The sequence below is a fragment of the Urtica dioica genome, chromosome 9 (assembly GCF_054948205.1).
Source record: "Urtica dioica subsp. dioica isolate 48M chromosome 9, U.dioica_male_clone48M_v1_H2, whole genome shotgun sequence".
Taxonomy (NCBI): Eukaryota; Viridiplantae; Streptophyta; class Magnoliopsida; order Rosales; family Urticaceae; genus Urtica; species Urtica dioica.
In genome coordinates, this window is record NC_142764.1 from 26555125 (window position 1) to 26571526 (window position 16402).

Consider the following 16402-nt stretch of genomic DNA (forward strand, 5'->3'; position numbering starts at 1 on the left):
TTTGGCCTAAATTTACTATATTTGATTAAAGAACACTTAAGAAAAGTGTAAGCACGATTAAGAAAAGCTTAAAGTGTTTATTTATTTTTCACTGGCCAGTAATTTATCCTTTTGATCCTCAACGTGGCGCCAAACCCGAGTCGACCCATATGAGTCGTCTTTAAATAAAAAAGAATAAGCCAAAAGAAAAGAAAAAGAAATTATAAAAAAAGAAAAAGGAAAGTTTCTAAAAATACAAAAAAATTCCGCCAAGATTCATTTTCCCTCAAAATCCCTGGCTTCCAATTCAAACATTTTATAATGAAATAATAATTAAGTTCTAACAGAAAATTACACACAGAGACAAACAGAGACGCGATTATTAATCAGAACTATTTTAAATTTTTAATATTTGTTGCTTTATTCCAAGTCTTTCTTTAGTTCATTGGCTTTTCTATTTCTCTCTCCCTGTCTCTCTGTCAGCGACTGTTTTCGCTTTTGCTCTTTTCGAATACTCCACGAATTTTATCCGCCAGAAGATCACCAAACCCTAGAAAATGCTTCAAGTTTTGCGTTTCAGTGTCACTCAGATCTGACGCTCTTCATTGAGGTATAACATTGCGTTTTTTTTTTTTTTTTTTCTTTTTCTTTTCTGTCTCACTTCGGTTGAATCTTTTGGCGTTTCACATTGGTACTCTTGTTTGGAAAAGAAAAAGGATAAAGTCGGTCTCTCTCACTCTCTCTAGCTGCTTGGCTTAGCTGAGGCTAGGTTTTTCTAGTAAAGGACTTGCATTTTCCGGTGAGCCCGAGCGTGATCTCTTCTCTCTTCGGAGTTGCTGATTTAGTTGAAAATCCTTGTTTTTTTTATTTATTTTTATAATCTGGTTGTTGAGTGGTTTAGTGACGTTTCGTTTGTTTGTTTTATGCTAGTTTGTCTTCCCGAAGAAGAAACGGTTGTAAAATTGTTTTAGTGTGGTTTCCGTTGAGTTTTGGTTTCGTCGGTTAGTGTAGCATTAAGTAACATTGATTTCAGTGGAAGTTTTTCTTTTGAATACATTTTTTCCCTTCTATTTCTCGGTAACCAAAGTATCTGAAATATATATATTTTTTTTCTTCGAATTTAGGTGTAGTTGGATAAGAAGCCTTGTTTCTGAATTCCATTTCCCAGTGAATTCCAATGGAAGATTCTGTAGTTCAGCCCGGAGAGGATCCGGGAGAAAAATCTAAAGTTTCAGAGAGGAACAGTTCAGCTAATTCATCTGCAACCGAGAAAAAGGCTGTGAAAACTGTGAAATCAACCTCGGTGATGTCGGGCTCATCAAGGAAGAAAGTTGAGCCGAATGGCAGTTCTTTGGGCTCAGCTCCGACAACAATAAAGAGACCAACTCCAACTGGATCAGCTCAGAGCTCGAGCTCAAGCTCAGCTCCGGGGGTGAGGCGAAACAGCACCGGAGGAGGGGTGGCCGAGAAATCAACTGCCGCGTCTGCTGCGAAGAAAGCGGCGGAGCCGATGAGGCGGTCTCTTCCGGAACCGAGACGAACTTCGCTGCATTCGGTTGCTGCTAAGTCTGCAAGCCGAGGAGTCGTTTCGGAAGCTAGAAAGCCCACAACCCCGGTATCGCCGTTGGACCGGAGCCTGAGAAGGCCCACCGAACCTGGTACGCCAAAGCAAGCCACTTCGAGCGGCTCGTCAGCCAAGCCATCGCCATCGGTTTCTTCTTCTGCTTCTTCGGCGAGAAGAGTTCCCTCGAATTCGTTGGACAGCAGTGCTGGAAGTTCGGTTAGGAGAATGGGTACGAAGGCCTCTTCCTCGGCTGGTCGCTCGCCCACAGTCACTAGTGGATTGAGATCTGCGTCACTGTCCGCATCTCAGGACCGAAATTCGGCTCTGTCTGGGCGTAAGAAGGCCGGGACACCTGATAGCAGGGAATCGAAGTTGCTAGTCCTTCCGCAAGTGGAGATCAAAGCCGGGGACGATGTGGTAAGATCATTTTTATGTCAATCCTGGAAATTGTAATGGTCAAGGAGAGTTGTAAAACTGTGATTCAACAAATTTTTCGTTTCTTTTGTATATTCGGTGGCCATTATAGAAAAACCAAAAAAAAAAAAAAACTGTCTGATGCCAGTAAGTTTGCATGTTGGCTCTACTTCTTCCTGGTGATTGATATGGTTTATAACGACAAGGCTTAGAAACCACAGCGGAGGGAAGGATGATTAATAATCTTTTTGTGCTAGATTTATGTTTCTTATAGAGAAGGGGGAATCTGTTCTTTAGTTTTAATCATCTGATTTAAGTTAATGTCGCAGAGGTTGGATCTTAGAGGTCACAGGGTCCGCAATCTCACTGCTACTGGGTTGAATTTGTCATCAAATCTAGAGGTAACTTTATGGTCCTCCTCAATGTAACTACAAAGTAGAAATAGTTGCCGTCTTGCAGTAACGAATTGCGTAAAATGTCATGTTTTCCTTTCAGTTTGTTTATCTAAGAGACAATCTCTTGTCGACACTGGAGGGAGTGGAAGTACTCTGTCGGGTGAAGGTATACTTGAGTTGGAGTTTGAATATTTCTTCTTGTTTTTGTGTTTCTCTTCTGAATATGTAAAAATGAGTGCAAAGTTCTAAGATTTATGCAATTAGAAGGGTAAAAGTTTAATGCGTAATGAAGCTTGGCAATCTATTACTTTCAGGTTCTTGATTTAAGTTTTAATGATTTCAAAGGCCCCGGATTTGAGCCCTTAGAGAATTGCAAAGCCCTTCAGGTATTTCTAAATTACCTTGGCTTTTTCATGATCAGAAGATTGACGAATTTCCTGTATAATAAGCTATGTTATTCTACATGCGTAGCAACTGTATCTTGCTGGAAATCAAATCACGTCACTTGCAAGCCTTCCTCAACTTCCGAATTTGGAGGTAAGGTTGAGTTTGATATTAGTATATTACCCTTGATTTACCTTGATGCTACCTATTATCGTTCTTATAAAATTTTGTGCTGTGTAACTTGTCTAGTTTCTCTCTGTGGCTCAAAATAAGTTGAAGTCCCTCTCAATGGCTAGTCAACCGCGATTGCAGGTCTCTTTTTTCTTTTGTTGTTGATGTTTTGTTCATAGAAAAAAGAGTTAGATTTTAACCTTTAAATTGTCTAATGCAGGTTTTAGCTGCTAGCAAAAATAAAATCTCAACTTTGAAGGGGTTCCCTCATTTGCCTGTCCTCGAGGTTAGCAATATATAGAACTTAACAGTACACATGAAATGTGATATAATGCCTGTTATTCATGGCCGCAATTTTTTTTTTGAACGCTTCAGCATTTACGAGTCGAGGAAAATCCCATTCTAAAAATGCCTCATTTGGAAGCAGCTTCCATTTTGCTCGTTGGTCCTACACTGAAAAAGTTCAATGATAGAGGTATATTGATACACAATTGTATTTTTGTTCAACCTCCTTTTCCTCTTCTTGTACTAGTCAACTTGTATATGACTTGTGTCTCGATGTTATAAAAAGTCAATTTCTACTTGTATGCTTTAATAGATCTTCCTCGAGAGGAGGTATCACTTGCTAGGCGATATCCAGCGCGTGCTTCTGTGTGTCTTCGAGAAGGCTGGGAGTTCTGCCGTCCTGATCAAGCTGCAGGTTTGTATGGCAGAGTAAATTTTTGCAGGTGATTGCTTCAAATAAATAATTCTTTATCTTTTTTCTGTATTGTTCTGTCTTGAACAGATTCAACTTTCCGCTTTCTTGTTGAACGATGGAAGGCCAATTTACCACCTGATTATCTGGTCAAGGAAGCCTTAGTGGATCAACCTTCTGAAGAAGATGCTTGCCAGTGCCACTTTACTCTAGAACAAGAAAGCACTTCGAGTACTGATCAGCAGTTAGTTTTGAGATATCAGTGGTTTGTTGGGGGCAGAACACCTTCAAATTTCACACTTGTTCCTAATGCCATAGAAGAGGTAATCTGTTCTTCTGGTATTGGGAATAGGCTGTTTCAATCCATCATGTTTTAGAAAAGAAAATGCTTCTGCTGCTATACTGAATTTATAACTTTAAATGTTTCATCAACTACATATTTTTTTTATTTCATTGTATGAAATCGGAGATACCAGGTTTACTGGCCCAAGCGTGAGGACATAGGTAAGACGTTGAAAGTGGAGTGCACTCCCATACTGGGAGAAGTGGAGTACCCTCCTTTATTTGCAATATCTTCTCCAGTTCAACGAGGTACCTTTTACGTTTTTTCCTTTTGCAACGATTTTATAATCAACCACAAAGTAAACAATTCTTTGTACCGCTATGCCTTCATTTGACATTGTTTTTTTTTCCCTTGTCAACTAGGGACTGGGATCCCAAAGGTTGTGAGTCTTGAAGTGCATGGCGAGCTTGTGGAAGGAAACACAATCAAGGGACACGCTGTGGTTGCATGGTGCGGAGGGACGCCAGGGAAAGGAGTAGCTAGGTGAGAATTTGCACTTTTTTCAGTTATGCATGAATGTCAGAGACAGGGCATAGTTGTGATGGTACTATACCGACAATTGATTATTTGACATCTCTTGTGCTACTCTACAATAATATAACTTAGGCTGTGCTATACTAATTTTTTCAGCTGGCTACGGAAAAAATGGAATAGCAGTCCTGTTGTAATTTCTGGGGCTGAAGATGAGGAATATTTGTTGACCATAGATGACATTGGTTCCAGTTTGGTCTTCATGTACACCCCAGTAACAGAAGAAGGTGCCAAAGGCGAGCCACAATATAAATACACAGATTTTATAAAAGCAGGTAAATAACACGTCTGAATATCTCAACTCTGTATTTTACAATAATTTTTAGTTATGTTATGATATATGATCTGTACCTGTTTCTTTTGCTGAACAATTATCCATGTGTTTCTCTGAATCCTATTTCCAACGAAGCCTATATATTGTGTCTAGGATATAATTAGTGATGTTTCATGGTTATAGCTCCGCCGTCCGTCTCTAATGTACAAATTATTGGAGATGCCGTCGAAGACTTGTCCATCAAAGGAGTTGGCAATTACTTTGGAGGCAAAGAGGGTCCCAGCAAGTTTGAATGGTTGCGAGAGAATCCCGACACGGGGTTAGTTTACTTATCGTTTTCGAGCAATTAATAAAGTGAATATTGTCGTAACTCAAGAACACATTCATTTTCTCTCAACTATTATTAGTACATTATCACTCAGGTGAAAAGCATTGGCTTCAGTTGCTTGTTCTCTTGTTTTATGCTATTTCTGTATTTTTATATCTCCCTGATGATTCATCTTTACAGCGACTTTATGTTAGTATCAACTGGTACATCCGAGTATACCTTGACGAAGGAAGATGTTGGGCGACGTTTGGCATTTGCCTATATACCTATTAACTTCGAAGGTTTGTTCTTTACCATTTATTCGGAGAATACTTTCCACCAACCTTTTAGACGTTTATTATCTTAACTCTAAACACAGGTCAAGAAGGGGAATCTGTTACTGTAGCTTCGGATTTGGTGAAGCAAGGTACACTGCTAATCCAAAGTTTGTTCTTAAATTTGTGACAATTACTGCATACTCTTTTTTTTTTGTTGCATACTGTTTTTCTCTCTACCTCGTATATGGATTTCGCATAATGAATCAAGGCTTTTCCCTGCTTAATTCAGCACCTCCAAAGGTAAAGAATGTGAAGATAATTGGGGAAGCGAGGGAGAACAGTAAGGTTATGGCGGCTGGGGTTGTCACCGGAGGAACAGAAGGCTCTAGCAGAGTTCAATGGTTCAAAACAAGTTCTTCAACTTTGGATGGCGAGAACGGCCTTGAGCCATTGAGCACATCCAAGATTGCCAAGGTAGATTAGGTTTCATTTTGTTTTTTATTTTTTTAATTTTTTTTTTTCTCTTCTTCTTCAAGCCTATGTCATCGACCAGTTTAATAACTATGGTTAATATATAATTCTCAGGCTTTTCGCATTCCTTTAGGAGCTGTTGGCTATTATATTGTTGCTAAGTTCACCCCGATGACCCCAGATGGGGAATGTGGTGAACCAGCCTATGTTATATCAGAGAGAGCTGTTGAAAGTAAGTGAGAACGATGTTAATTTTCCAGATTGGATTGGGTGGGTAGAAACAATGTTCCAACGAAAAAATAAATAAATAAAAAAGCAGCAATTAGAGTGAATTCTACACCATAACCATTCTTATTCCTCAAACTAATTTACAAAGACTCATCGAGGTTTGGGTTCTTACCTTACAGCTCTTCCTCCGAGCTTAAATTTCTTATCCATCACCGGGGATTATACCGAAGGTGGAATCTTGACAGCGTCGTATGGGTACGTGGGTGGTCACGAAGGAAAAAGTATATATAATTGGTATCTTCACGAGGTATATAGAATAATACGATACGATCCTCTATCTAAACTCTTAACCTAAACAGAAACATACTCAAACTGAGAGCCTTTAAATTTAACTCTGTTATCTTTAACACGCAGATTGAAAATGACTCGGGTAATCTAATACCTGAAGTGACAGGACTCCTTCAGTATCGTATTGGTAAAGATGCCATTGGTAAATTTCTCTCTTTCCGATGTACTCCAGTTCGTGACGATGGGATCGTGGGCGATCCAAGAACTTGCTTCGGACAGGAGCGTATTCGCCCAGGTAAGTATAATATATATCATAGTCTTCTCTTCTGACGTAGTTCGTTTTCCTCAACGCAAATGGTTTGTGGCTGAGAATTGAAGAGTCCGGCCACGTACGTATGGGTTCTACATCGTTAATTTTTATGTATAATCTCGACGTGGGATTTTAAAAGAATGTTCGACCCATTACTACGTATTAATTTGAATTGAATATATTTAGGTATCTTTTAATTGTATAGACAAAATAGAATAATAACTGTATTAGTACATAATTAAAAAGTATAAATCATTTAGTTGTAGAGAGAATTAAGCCAGTAGCCCAATAACCCATTTTCTTTTTAAAAAATAGCTTAAATTTTATTTTATTAAGAAAATAACCTACCAAATCGAAATTAATTAAATTAATTGTTCAGTCATTAAATAAATCTTGAGCTAAATCCTTTTAAAGTGTAGGTGATCAGCTAGTTGCAACAAATACTTATTAGTTATATATGGTTTTGAAAAAATAATTATATTTCATTAACGTTAACTGCTATTATGATTTATTGAGTTATTAATTCCCTTGAATATATAAAGTTAAGAAATCATAATTGAATATATCTCACGCCATTCTATAACATAAGAATTGATGTACGTAAGCGTTGAATTCAGCTTTAATTCATGAGGCAAATAATAATTATAAAGTTGGTGGGCTCCATTTTATAAGCTCAATTAATTTTACACAGCTTGAGGCACTACGCTATTATTTATCATAATTTTGCTACTACATTTTATAACTCGCGCAGACATACTTAAATGTATTGTAGCATGTGCTGGAGCTGGTGCTTTCCCTGTTTGAATTTGTTTCTTTGTTTCTTCTATTTCCCCCCCTTTTTCTTGGCCATTTATTGCATTGCATTCACTCATTGTTTTCAGAAGAACATGTCATCCCTTGGTGAGCGTGAGCATTGTGTCATATATTTTCTCAAGAATTTCTAAATGTTGTCCTATATTCTAAGTCTTGGTATTTTTCCTTTTGATGATCAGGAAGTCCAAGATTGCTGTCTTTACAAATAGTTGGAAATGCCATTGAAGGAACTGTGCTTAGCATAGACAAAAAGTATTGGGGTGGTGAAGAAGGAGAATCAGTTTTCAGATGGTTTCGGGTAATTTGTTGGCTTCTTTTTGGGTTATCGTCTCTGTAAACTGCAATAAGTTTGGTTTGTCGTCTTACACAAAAACTAAAAGTGATATGTTGATGTTTGTTATGTGTCGTCAACAAATCCTTAACAAGTCTTTTTTTAATATACATTTTTTTCTATTTTTCAAACACTTGTATATCTACTAGACATTGTTTCATTAACCGCACAGTTGCCATGCATGTTACATTCTATTGTTAATAAATGTGATTTGAGGTAGCTGAGATACACGATATAAAGGCTTGGTTTGTTTGCAAGCTTTACCTTCAACAGGCTTAGATTTATTTAACATATTGTTGATCATAGAGTATTTGAGAAAAAAGGTTACACATGATTTTTGTTTAGTCAAATTAACAGTTTTTCTCTGAAGTTTGTAACGCATTTATAAGAACTAGTTGACCAAGAAAAACCCATTTGCAGACTACTTCAGATGGCACTCAAAGTGAAATTTGTGATGCCACTTCTTCTTCATACATGCTCTCGGTTGATGATATTGGCTTCTTTGTATCGGTATCATGTGAACCTATTAGAAGTGATTGGGCTCGAGGGCCTCTTGTGCTCTCTGAACAAACTGGACCCATCATGCCTGGTACGTTGCTTAGACCTAATGTCTGGAGACTTGTCTTATCGGTACAAGATTTGTTAAATAACAAGTTGTCTAATATCCGGGGCAGATGAGAATTGAAAAGTTTAGTATATACCTAACACGGCGATTATTTCCATCTTGAAATTGCATTTCAGGCCCCCCGACTTGTCAATCCTTAGAGTTTGTCGGATCAGGGATAGAGGGACAACAGCTTAGCTTTGTTGCAACTTATACTGGGGGGTGAGACTTTCTGCTGCTGCGTTTTAGTTTTTATTATTTTTGGCTGGTTTTATATCACTTAGTCTAAACTAATACACAATTTCAAGCTTAATTGATACTCTAATTTGTGATTCAGGGAAAGAGGATCTTGTTTCCATGAATGGTTTAGAGTGAAAAGCAACAGTCTCAGGGAGAAAGTTACAGCAGAAGGTGAGTTCTATTTAAGGATAAAGAAATATATTTTCACTTCTCTTTGATATAGCGAATTGTAAAAGAAGTAAACCCCTACTTGTATCAGAGTATTTGGATTTGGCTCTTGATGATGTGGGAACATGCATCGAACTTGTTTACACACCCGTGCGCAAAGATGGAATGAAAGGCAAACCTAAAAGCATTCTGTCCGGCGTGATTGCTCCTGGTATGTAGTATTTAAATCAATGTGGAATCAAAGAAGATTCTTATACATTTATATATACAATCAAATTATTGGCTGATTGGCCTTAACTAGTTTATTGTTCAATGTGTCTGGTACAGCTAATATACTGAATTCCTGTGTTTCAAAATGTTGCATGTTATATCATTCAGCTTGGGCTCTGTGTCTTTATGTTCATTTATGATGCCAAACAAGTAGTAAAACACTTGCTCCTCTGTATCGCAGTGAAAATATCGAGGAAAAAGATTGAAACAGTTTTAAGTTATAATTTCCTGAATAGATTTACTGGTGGCGGAGCCAAACAAATGCTTGTTGGTAGGCTGTTGAAATATGCATTTATTATTATAGGTTGTCCTGTTAGTTTTATTCCTCTATGAAATCTGACTATTTACAGTATTATCTTGTTTTTTCAGTTTTAGAACTTTCTATATCTATGGGAGTGGTAGACACTATAACTAGGGCTGTAGTCGTCCTTCATTTATTTTCAGAAAAATCACAAAATTGTGTTTAAGGAAAGGAAGAAATGGTTGAGATAGGGTTTAAACATACATAGTTTCTCCTGTAGGTTAACCTAGAAAACTGAGTGAAAGAAGATGATATCTTTGATCAGAACAATGCCCAAATGAGTAACGTTTATAGGTTAAGGTTTAATCAACCTTTTCATATCTGTCTCGTGCTGCAGCGGATCCTGTGGGAATAGAGCTTGTCATCCACGATTGTTGTGAGAAGGAGGAGATAGTTCCCCAAAAGAAATATTTTGGTGGACAGGAAGGTGTTGGGGAATATGTTTGGTATCGGACAAAGACTAAGCTGGACGTAACAGATTTAATAGATATATCTGAAGAATGTGAAGGTGTCTCCATTTGTAGTAAAACATTGTATGTATTTGTTCATTCTCATGTGTTCCTAAACTTCTAAATTTAATTAATTTATAACAAGTTCCTGACTAAATACACATATATGCAGAACATATGCAACGGTACTTGAAGATGTTGGGTATTATTTGGCTCTGTATTGGTTGCCTACTCGTTCTGATGGAAAATGTGGAAAGCCATTGGCTGCAATTATTGATTCCCCAGTTGCACCAGGTATACGTGGCCCACATTTGATGTACATTGAGACGATTAGTTCTTTTTAGTAATCCTTGGACGGGATTGGCCTTTGTATGCCTAAAAAGATATCTAGAGTTACTATTTATTTGTCTGACTGATTCTCCATAGATTTTTATCTCTCTTTTTTTTTTTTTTTTTTTCTTGGTTTGCATCAAATTTTTTATCTGAGTTAACTCGTGTGGAAATTTCGTATGTTCTATTCCTACCAGTTTGCTTATGGTTACAGTCATTGCGGTGGGGTTTTTCTGCTTATAGTACCTTAGCTTTCATTCTTCGTTCGTTGTAGTAGTCTTGACTTTTCTCTTTCGAATGATGCATTGGTGTGAAACAATGTTGCAGCTCTTCCTGTGGTTTCTAGTGTCCGTATTGTTGAGTCGTCTACGGGTATTTATGCTGGAGAAGGAGAATATTTTGGTGGATACGAGGGTTCGAGCCTTTTTAGTTGGCATAGAGAAACTAATGATGGAACCGTTAATTTAATTAATGGAGCCGAGTCCCGGACATATGAAGTAACCGACGATGATTATAACTGTCGGCTTTTGTTTGGGTTAGTTTTCTATAAAAGCTTTTTGTTTTTCCGTTATGCTATTGGTTCATTGTTACCACCCGTTTATAAAGTGCGTGCAACTGAAAAATCTAGAGATTAACCAAACCTGTTAGTGAAAATAGTCCCTTCGATTCCACTTGATAGCACCATCATTTACATCTAGGAATACACCGGCGTTTTGATAATGATGAGTGTAATTCTGATTTGAAACCAAAAGAAAAACTCATAATTTCCAAGACTAAGCTTTCTATGCATTCTGTTAGAGTTTGTTTTAGTAAAACACGGACAAAACTTCAGTGCAAAGAGAAACAAATGTGTTTATCACTCCGTGAGATGACAGATTCATCTAAAAAGAGAGAGATGAAGTAAATAATGTTTAGTCCTCTAAAAGTAGGATGTTCTTTCTTCTCTTTTGTAGAATCTGAAGTATGATTGTCCATAACCGATCTCCTGGTCTGTTGTGGGAGATTATATGGTCTCCTTTTGTACTCAATGTTCCCCTTTTTTTGTAATTTGGCATATAGCCTCTGTTAATACAAGAATTATCGTTTAAGAAAAAAAGAATCTGAAGCATGATAACCTGGAGAGAAATACCAGATAGCATCTGAATCTTGAAATGTGGTGGATATTGAGTTCTGACTTATGTTGTCTTGTACTCAGATACACGCCAGTTCGCTCAGATTCTCTTGTGGGAGAACTTAAATTATCAGAGCCGACTGGCATTATCCTTCCAGGTAAGAGTTCTTGATATGCTTTACATTTATTTATTTATTTTATTTATTTATTTTTAAATATTAGCAGCTGAAACATGACATTATTTTTATTTTGTTATTGATATTCAAACAGAGCTTCCTCAAGTAGAGGTGCTTGCCCTAACTGGTAAGGCGATGGAGGGTGATCTCTTAACTGCTGTCGAAGTGATCCCGAAGAGTGAAACTCAACAGCATGTGTGGAACAAATATAAAGAAAATGTTACATACCAATGGTACGTTTGTTACTTGATAATCCACTCAGAAATTATTTCTTGCCCCGTAAAAGGCGTCATTGAATAGTTGGTTTTGTTATTGATGCATTTAGACGAATCTGTTAAATGGTGTGCAATTAAATTTCTCAATTCCCGCTCTATCGTTATGCATGAACACCATCTAATCACAATGTAGCTAAGTCTTGTTAGGCTGGGATACATGTTTGTGTGACTAATGTTTTCGAGCAGCCTTTTAAATATCTGATAAAGATGGCATGTGTTCATATATTTTATCTGCTACACGAAGAGTAATTTTATTTTTTTTCCTTCATATGGATGGTTCCATGAACTTGTACAAATACAAGCTTACATGTGACGACAAGCCCATCAATTATCTACTATTTTGTCACATTTTCTTACTGAAGATAGAGGCGGGACTGCAGGTTTTATTCAACAGAAATGGGTGAAAAAAGAAAGTGGGAGCCATTATCTTCACAGCGTTCTTGCTCATATAAGCTACGGTTTGAAGATATCGGACGGCGTTTGAGATGCGAATGCATTGTGAGTGATGTTTTTGGTAGATCAAGTGAGCCAGCGTATGCTGAGACGGAACCTGTACTCCCAGGTACTTCTTTCAAGTGCCTTTTTTTGCCCACCTTAGCTTTTCTTACGAGATTTGAGGAAAATCAAAAGACAAGTTCAGTTTTCCTGCGCAACTGGTGCCACGTCATCAATTATTAAAATGAAGTGAAATTTAATCATATATAATATTCGAAGCGAAGCTGTTGATATTATGTATCTGATTAATTTTGCAGGAATACCTAGAGTTGATAAGTTGGAGATCGAAGGCAGGGGTTTCCATACCAATCTATATGCCGTCCGTGGCACTTACAGCGGAGGCAAAGAAGGGAAAAGCAGAATTCAGTGGCTTAGGTCTATGGTGGGAAGTCCTGATCTGATCTCAATTCAAGGTAAACTTGAAACTCTGTCCACGAATATAGAACCAGATTCATTAGCATCTCCGGCAAAGTTTACTTTTATTAGCAAAGAATCTTGCGTCTTTTTTTATTTTTTATTTTTTATTTTTGTGATTTGCAGGGGAGATCGGACGGATGTACGAAGCAAATGTGGATGACGTGGGGTACAGGATTGTGGCCATCTACACCCCCGTGAGAGAAGATGGAGTGGAGGGTCAACCCGTTTCCGCTTCAACGGATCCCATTGCAGTTGGTAAATAAAATAATTCCCTTTTCTCGTCACTCTTCGTGCTTAATTAGACGTTCAGCTACTAGTGTAAGTCTCAAAACCTTGACATTGTTGTTGCAGAGCCTGATGTTCTTAAAGAAGTGAAGCAGAAGATTGATCTTGGAGCTGTCAAATTTGAGGTAAATTGATTTCTAGTATCACTCTATTTATTTATTTATTTTTTTAAATGTTAGACCTTCATATGCTCACCCATTTCTATTTTTGACACAGACGATGTGCGACAAGGACCGATCTCAGAAAAAGGTTCTTTTTTACAATGTTTTCTTGCTAATCACGCAATACGTTGTGATCTCAATCTGTAATTTTTATTACGTACAATACAGGTAAACATAGTGACTGGCCTGGACAAAAGAATCCTGGAAGTAAATAAAAAGAGAATCAAAGTTGTGAAGCCGGGTTCTAAGACCTCATTTCCGACAACCGAAATCCGTGGGACTTACGCACCTCCGTTTCACGTAAGTATTTTTCAGGCCCGAGCTCCATGTAACCAAATAAGTTACGTGATCGGGTTCAGAGATATTGATATGGGTGAGTTTTATTGTTCAGGTGGAGCTTTTTCGGAACGATCAGCACCGTCTCAAAATCGTAGTGGACGGAGAGAACGAGATGGACTTGATGGTGCAGACCCGACACCTTCGTGACATTATTTCGCTTGTCATCCGAGGCTTTGCCCAGAAATTCAATAGTACATCCCTCAATACTCTCCTCAAGATTGAAACTTAGAGAGAAGAGGTTTGTGTTGAATATATAAACTGAAACGAGCCCTTTTCAAATCATTTGTTTCTCATTATTTTCTTTGTACTTTCTTTGGGGCCCAATGTTGTTGTAGAGAAAGAGAAATGCTGTATAGTTGTCACTTTGGTTTCTGGGTTTTAAAATTATTTGTAAATTAAGAGATTCTGCAACATCTTTTTATAAACAATTTGCAGTTTTTTTGTTTATTCTGGTCTGGTTATAGTTGAAATCTTTTTTTGTATTGGAGTATCACTGTTTGCCTTAATTTTTTTATACGTTTGTTTTTCATGGGGATAGATATCATCCAACTCCAAGCAAACAATCAGTCTCACGATTAAGAAGATCTCACTCCCCTTCGAACGTGAAGTTTCAAGGTTTCGGAATCGCCAAACGTGACTTGTCATCTTTAAATAAATACAATAAAGCACAAGAAAATTCCAATTTCCAACACATAATAAAAGAAACGAACAAGGCGAAGCTTGAACCAGTTTGTAAACTCTTCTCTCATCCATTAATGGAGGAACGAAACCGTAATCGGGATCCAAGCCCGGATCGTATCAAGCTCAACGTGGGAGGCAAATACTTCGAGACCACCGCCGCGACTCTTCGCTCCGGCGGCCCGGACTCCCTCCTCTCCGCCCTCTCTAAACGACCTTCCGGCCAATCCCCGATCTTCATCGACCGCGATCCAGAGATCTTCTCCGTCCTACTCTCCCTCCTCCGCTCAAACCGTCTCCCCTTCGCCGCCCTCCGATTCTCAAAGCACGAGCTCGCCAACGAAGCTCTCTACTACGGCCTCGATCACCGCCTCCACAGCGCCGCATCTCCTCCGCCGTTCTCCGGCATCGACGCGTCCATCGCCGCCACCTTCCAACCAGCCTCCGACGGCCTCACCACCGCGATATCCGCTTCTGCCGCCGACGGATCCGTCTGGCTCGCCCACGCCGGCCAGATCTCCAGCTACGATGTTCATCTCCTCCGCTCCGCCACGATCCGGACTCACCTCGACGAGATCTCGGCCCTGGGACGCCTCAGCCGATCGTCGGAGATCGCCGCCCTCGGATCCGACTCCGCCGCGGGGCTACACTTCTACGATCTCTCCGGCAGCCGGAACCTCGGCTCGGTCCAGTGGAGAGACGCCTCCGATCCGAGGATCTACAAGGCGCGAGTCGCCGCCGTCGCGGACTCACCGGACTCAGACTCGGTCTACGCCGCCTTCCACTGTCCTCACCGGGAAAACTCCGTCCTAGCTATCGACAAATCGACGCTCCAGATTCAGTCCGAGATCGGCCGTCAGTCGGGAAGCTCGGCCAAGAATCTCGTCCCCGGGAAGCTGACGTGGCTTCCGGAGAGAGGACTCCTCTTCGGCGCCTCCGTCACTTGCGGCGCGTTCGGATTCTCCGGCTACGTCAGGCTGTGGGACGCGCGGTCCGGCCACGTGGTATGGGAGACGAACGAGCCTGGTTCGGGTCGGAGCGGGAGGTTCGGAGACCCGTTGGCTGACGTGGCAGTCGACCCGGACGAGTCGCTGATCTTCAAGGTGTGTTCGAAGTCGGGAGACTTGGGGATGGCAGACATCCGTAAATTAAGCGACGATCCTTGGGTTTATTTGAAAGAGCAAAACCCGAAGCAAGGTGTTATTCTCAACACTGTGATTCAGTGCCATAGGAAGCAGGTTTTGGTGGCGAGGGAGGGTAGTTTGGAGGTCTGGTCAACCGTGCCACGTGGGAATACGGGAAGCCCTGACGATTCGCCGTCGTATCGCAAGAATTTTGTGGACAAAGCAGAGGATTGCGAGAGGGGTGTGATAGAGAGGGTTGAGTGCGGCGGCGAGAGATTGTTTGTTTGTAGAAGAGACCGTCAAGGCGTTGAGGTTTGGGAGACTTCTCACTCTTCTTCTACTGTTAATGATTGTTCGGTTTTGTAATGTACATAATATTATGTATATAACCAACCACTGAAGAAAAAGCAATATCACATTTTTTTTTGGGGTTGCTTGTTGACATTCTGATCAGAGCCAGGAATTGTGCTGCTTTACCAACTTACTAAGGCACATCATATCATTAAAGCAAGAGTTGTCTTTGTTTAAAAAGTAAATTATTTTATGAGAAGTAATTCGAGACTTTTCTATCAGATAATTACTATAACGTAACACTCGTTTTTAACAGGAGAAGAATTAAATCTTGGAAAAGATTTTAGTCGAATTAAAGCACATAGGGAAAGAATAAAACGGTGGCTAAAAAACAAAAAGTATAGTTAGAGCGCCCTAAATAAAACATGATTTTTTAACCACTGAAATAATTTGCGAGATACTATGAGACTTTATGACTAGATCTCGATCATTTGAGAATTAATATCTTAAAAAAAAAAAAAACTAGACAAACTAAAAATCCAAGAGTTTAATATACAACAAAAAAAAGCTGGTTCACATATACAAATTACAATTGTTTCTTTCCGTCGTGTTTATATTTTTCCATTCGTTCTATCAACCTCTGTTCCCAATTTCACAGACGAACACACAAAACAATCAGCATTTTTTTTTTAATTTTTACACCGTTACTTCTATGTATATATACATATTTTTAATTTAGTAAAAACTTCAAGAGCGTGTGACAGTGTGCGCCTATCTTGACAACACGCACGTACATAGGTCATTATGTTTTTCGTTGGTTACATGTGTGTGTTATAATTTTTTATTATATATATATAAATATATATTATACAAACGGGATCATAAAATGAACGCGTATATACTGAACTCA

At 39.1% G+C, this 16402-nt stretch overlaps 2 protein-coding genes across 3 annotated transcripts; both read left to right on the top strand.

The window, feature by feature from the left end:
* The first annotated feature begins 314 nt into the window (after nucleotides 1-314).
* AIR9 (Outer arm dynein light chain 1 protein) lies at nucleotides 315-13846 on the top strand. 2 transcript variants are annotated; one of them, XM_089626117.1, is made up of 39 exons: nucleotides 315-589; nucleotides 690-778; nucleotides 1104-1960; nucleotides 2287-2358; nucleotides 2453-2518; nucleotides 2667-2738; nucleotides 2824-2889; nucleotides 2986-3048; nucleotides 3128-3193; nucleotides 3283-3382; nucleotides 3506-3607; nucleotides 3695-3927; nucleotides 4081-4195; nucleotides 4310-4430; nucleotides 4578-4753; nucleotides 4936-5071; nucleotides 5261-5361; nucleotides 5439-5486; nucleotides 5627-5811; nucleotides 5923-6040; nucleotides 6216-6343; nucleotides 6451-6619; nucleotides 7627-7745; nucleotides 8199-8367; nucleotides 8520-8604; nucleotides 8720-8793; nucleotides 8882-9001; nucleotides 9699-9894; nucleotides 9983-10104; nucleotides 10468-10675; nucleotides 11336-11409; nucleotides 11522-11660; nucleotides 12083-12264; nucleotides 12455-12610; nucleotides 12738-12869; nucleotides 12966-13024; nucleotides 13116-13148; nucleotides 13229-13360; nucleotides 13452-13846. In XM_089626117.1, the coding sequence occupies exons 3-39, from the start codon at nucleotides 1157-1159 to the stop codon at nucleotides 13626-13628; spliced, it is 5118 nt and encodes a 1705-aa protein (XP_089482243.1). In that variant the 5' UTR covers nucleotides 315-589; nucleotides 690-778; nucleotides 1104-1156; the 3' UTR covers nucleotides 13629-13846. The 2 variants fall into 2 exon arrangements, with proteins under 2 accessions (XP_089482243.1, XP_089482242.1); XM_089626116.1 differs by lacking the exon at nucleotides 690-778.
* Nucleotides 13847-13956: 110 nt separating this feature from the next.
* Nucleotides 13957-15647, top strand: LOC149386313 (BTB/POZ domain-containing protein). Its single transcript, XM_089626118.1, has one exon. It carries the CDS (start codon nucleotides 14155-14157, stop codon nucleotides 15565-15567), a length of 1413 nt encoding a protein of 470 aa, XP_089482244.1. The 5' UTR covers nucleotides 13957-14154; the 3' UTR covers nucleotides 15568-15647.
* Nucleotides 15648-16402: the final 755 nt, after the last annotated feature.

Bases quoted from the DNA above. Each gene is read 5' to 3' on its own strand.
- AIR9 (XM_089626117.1), top strand. From the start codon at position 1,157: ATGGAAGATTCTGTAGTTCAGCCCGGAGAGGATCCGGGAGAAAAATCT. The intron at 4,754-4,935 runs GTAAATAACACG...TCATGGTTATAG, and splicing joins CACAGATTTTATAAAAGCAG to CTCCGCCGTCCGTCTCTAAT. The intron at 11,661-12,082 runs GTACGTTTGTTA...GCGGGACTGCAG, and splicing joins GAAAATGTTACATACCAATG to GTTTTATTCAACAGAAATGG.
- LOC149386313 (XM_089626118.1), top strand. From the start codon at position 14,155: ATGGAGGAACGAAACCGTAATCGGGATCCAAGCCCGGATCGTATCAAG.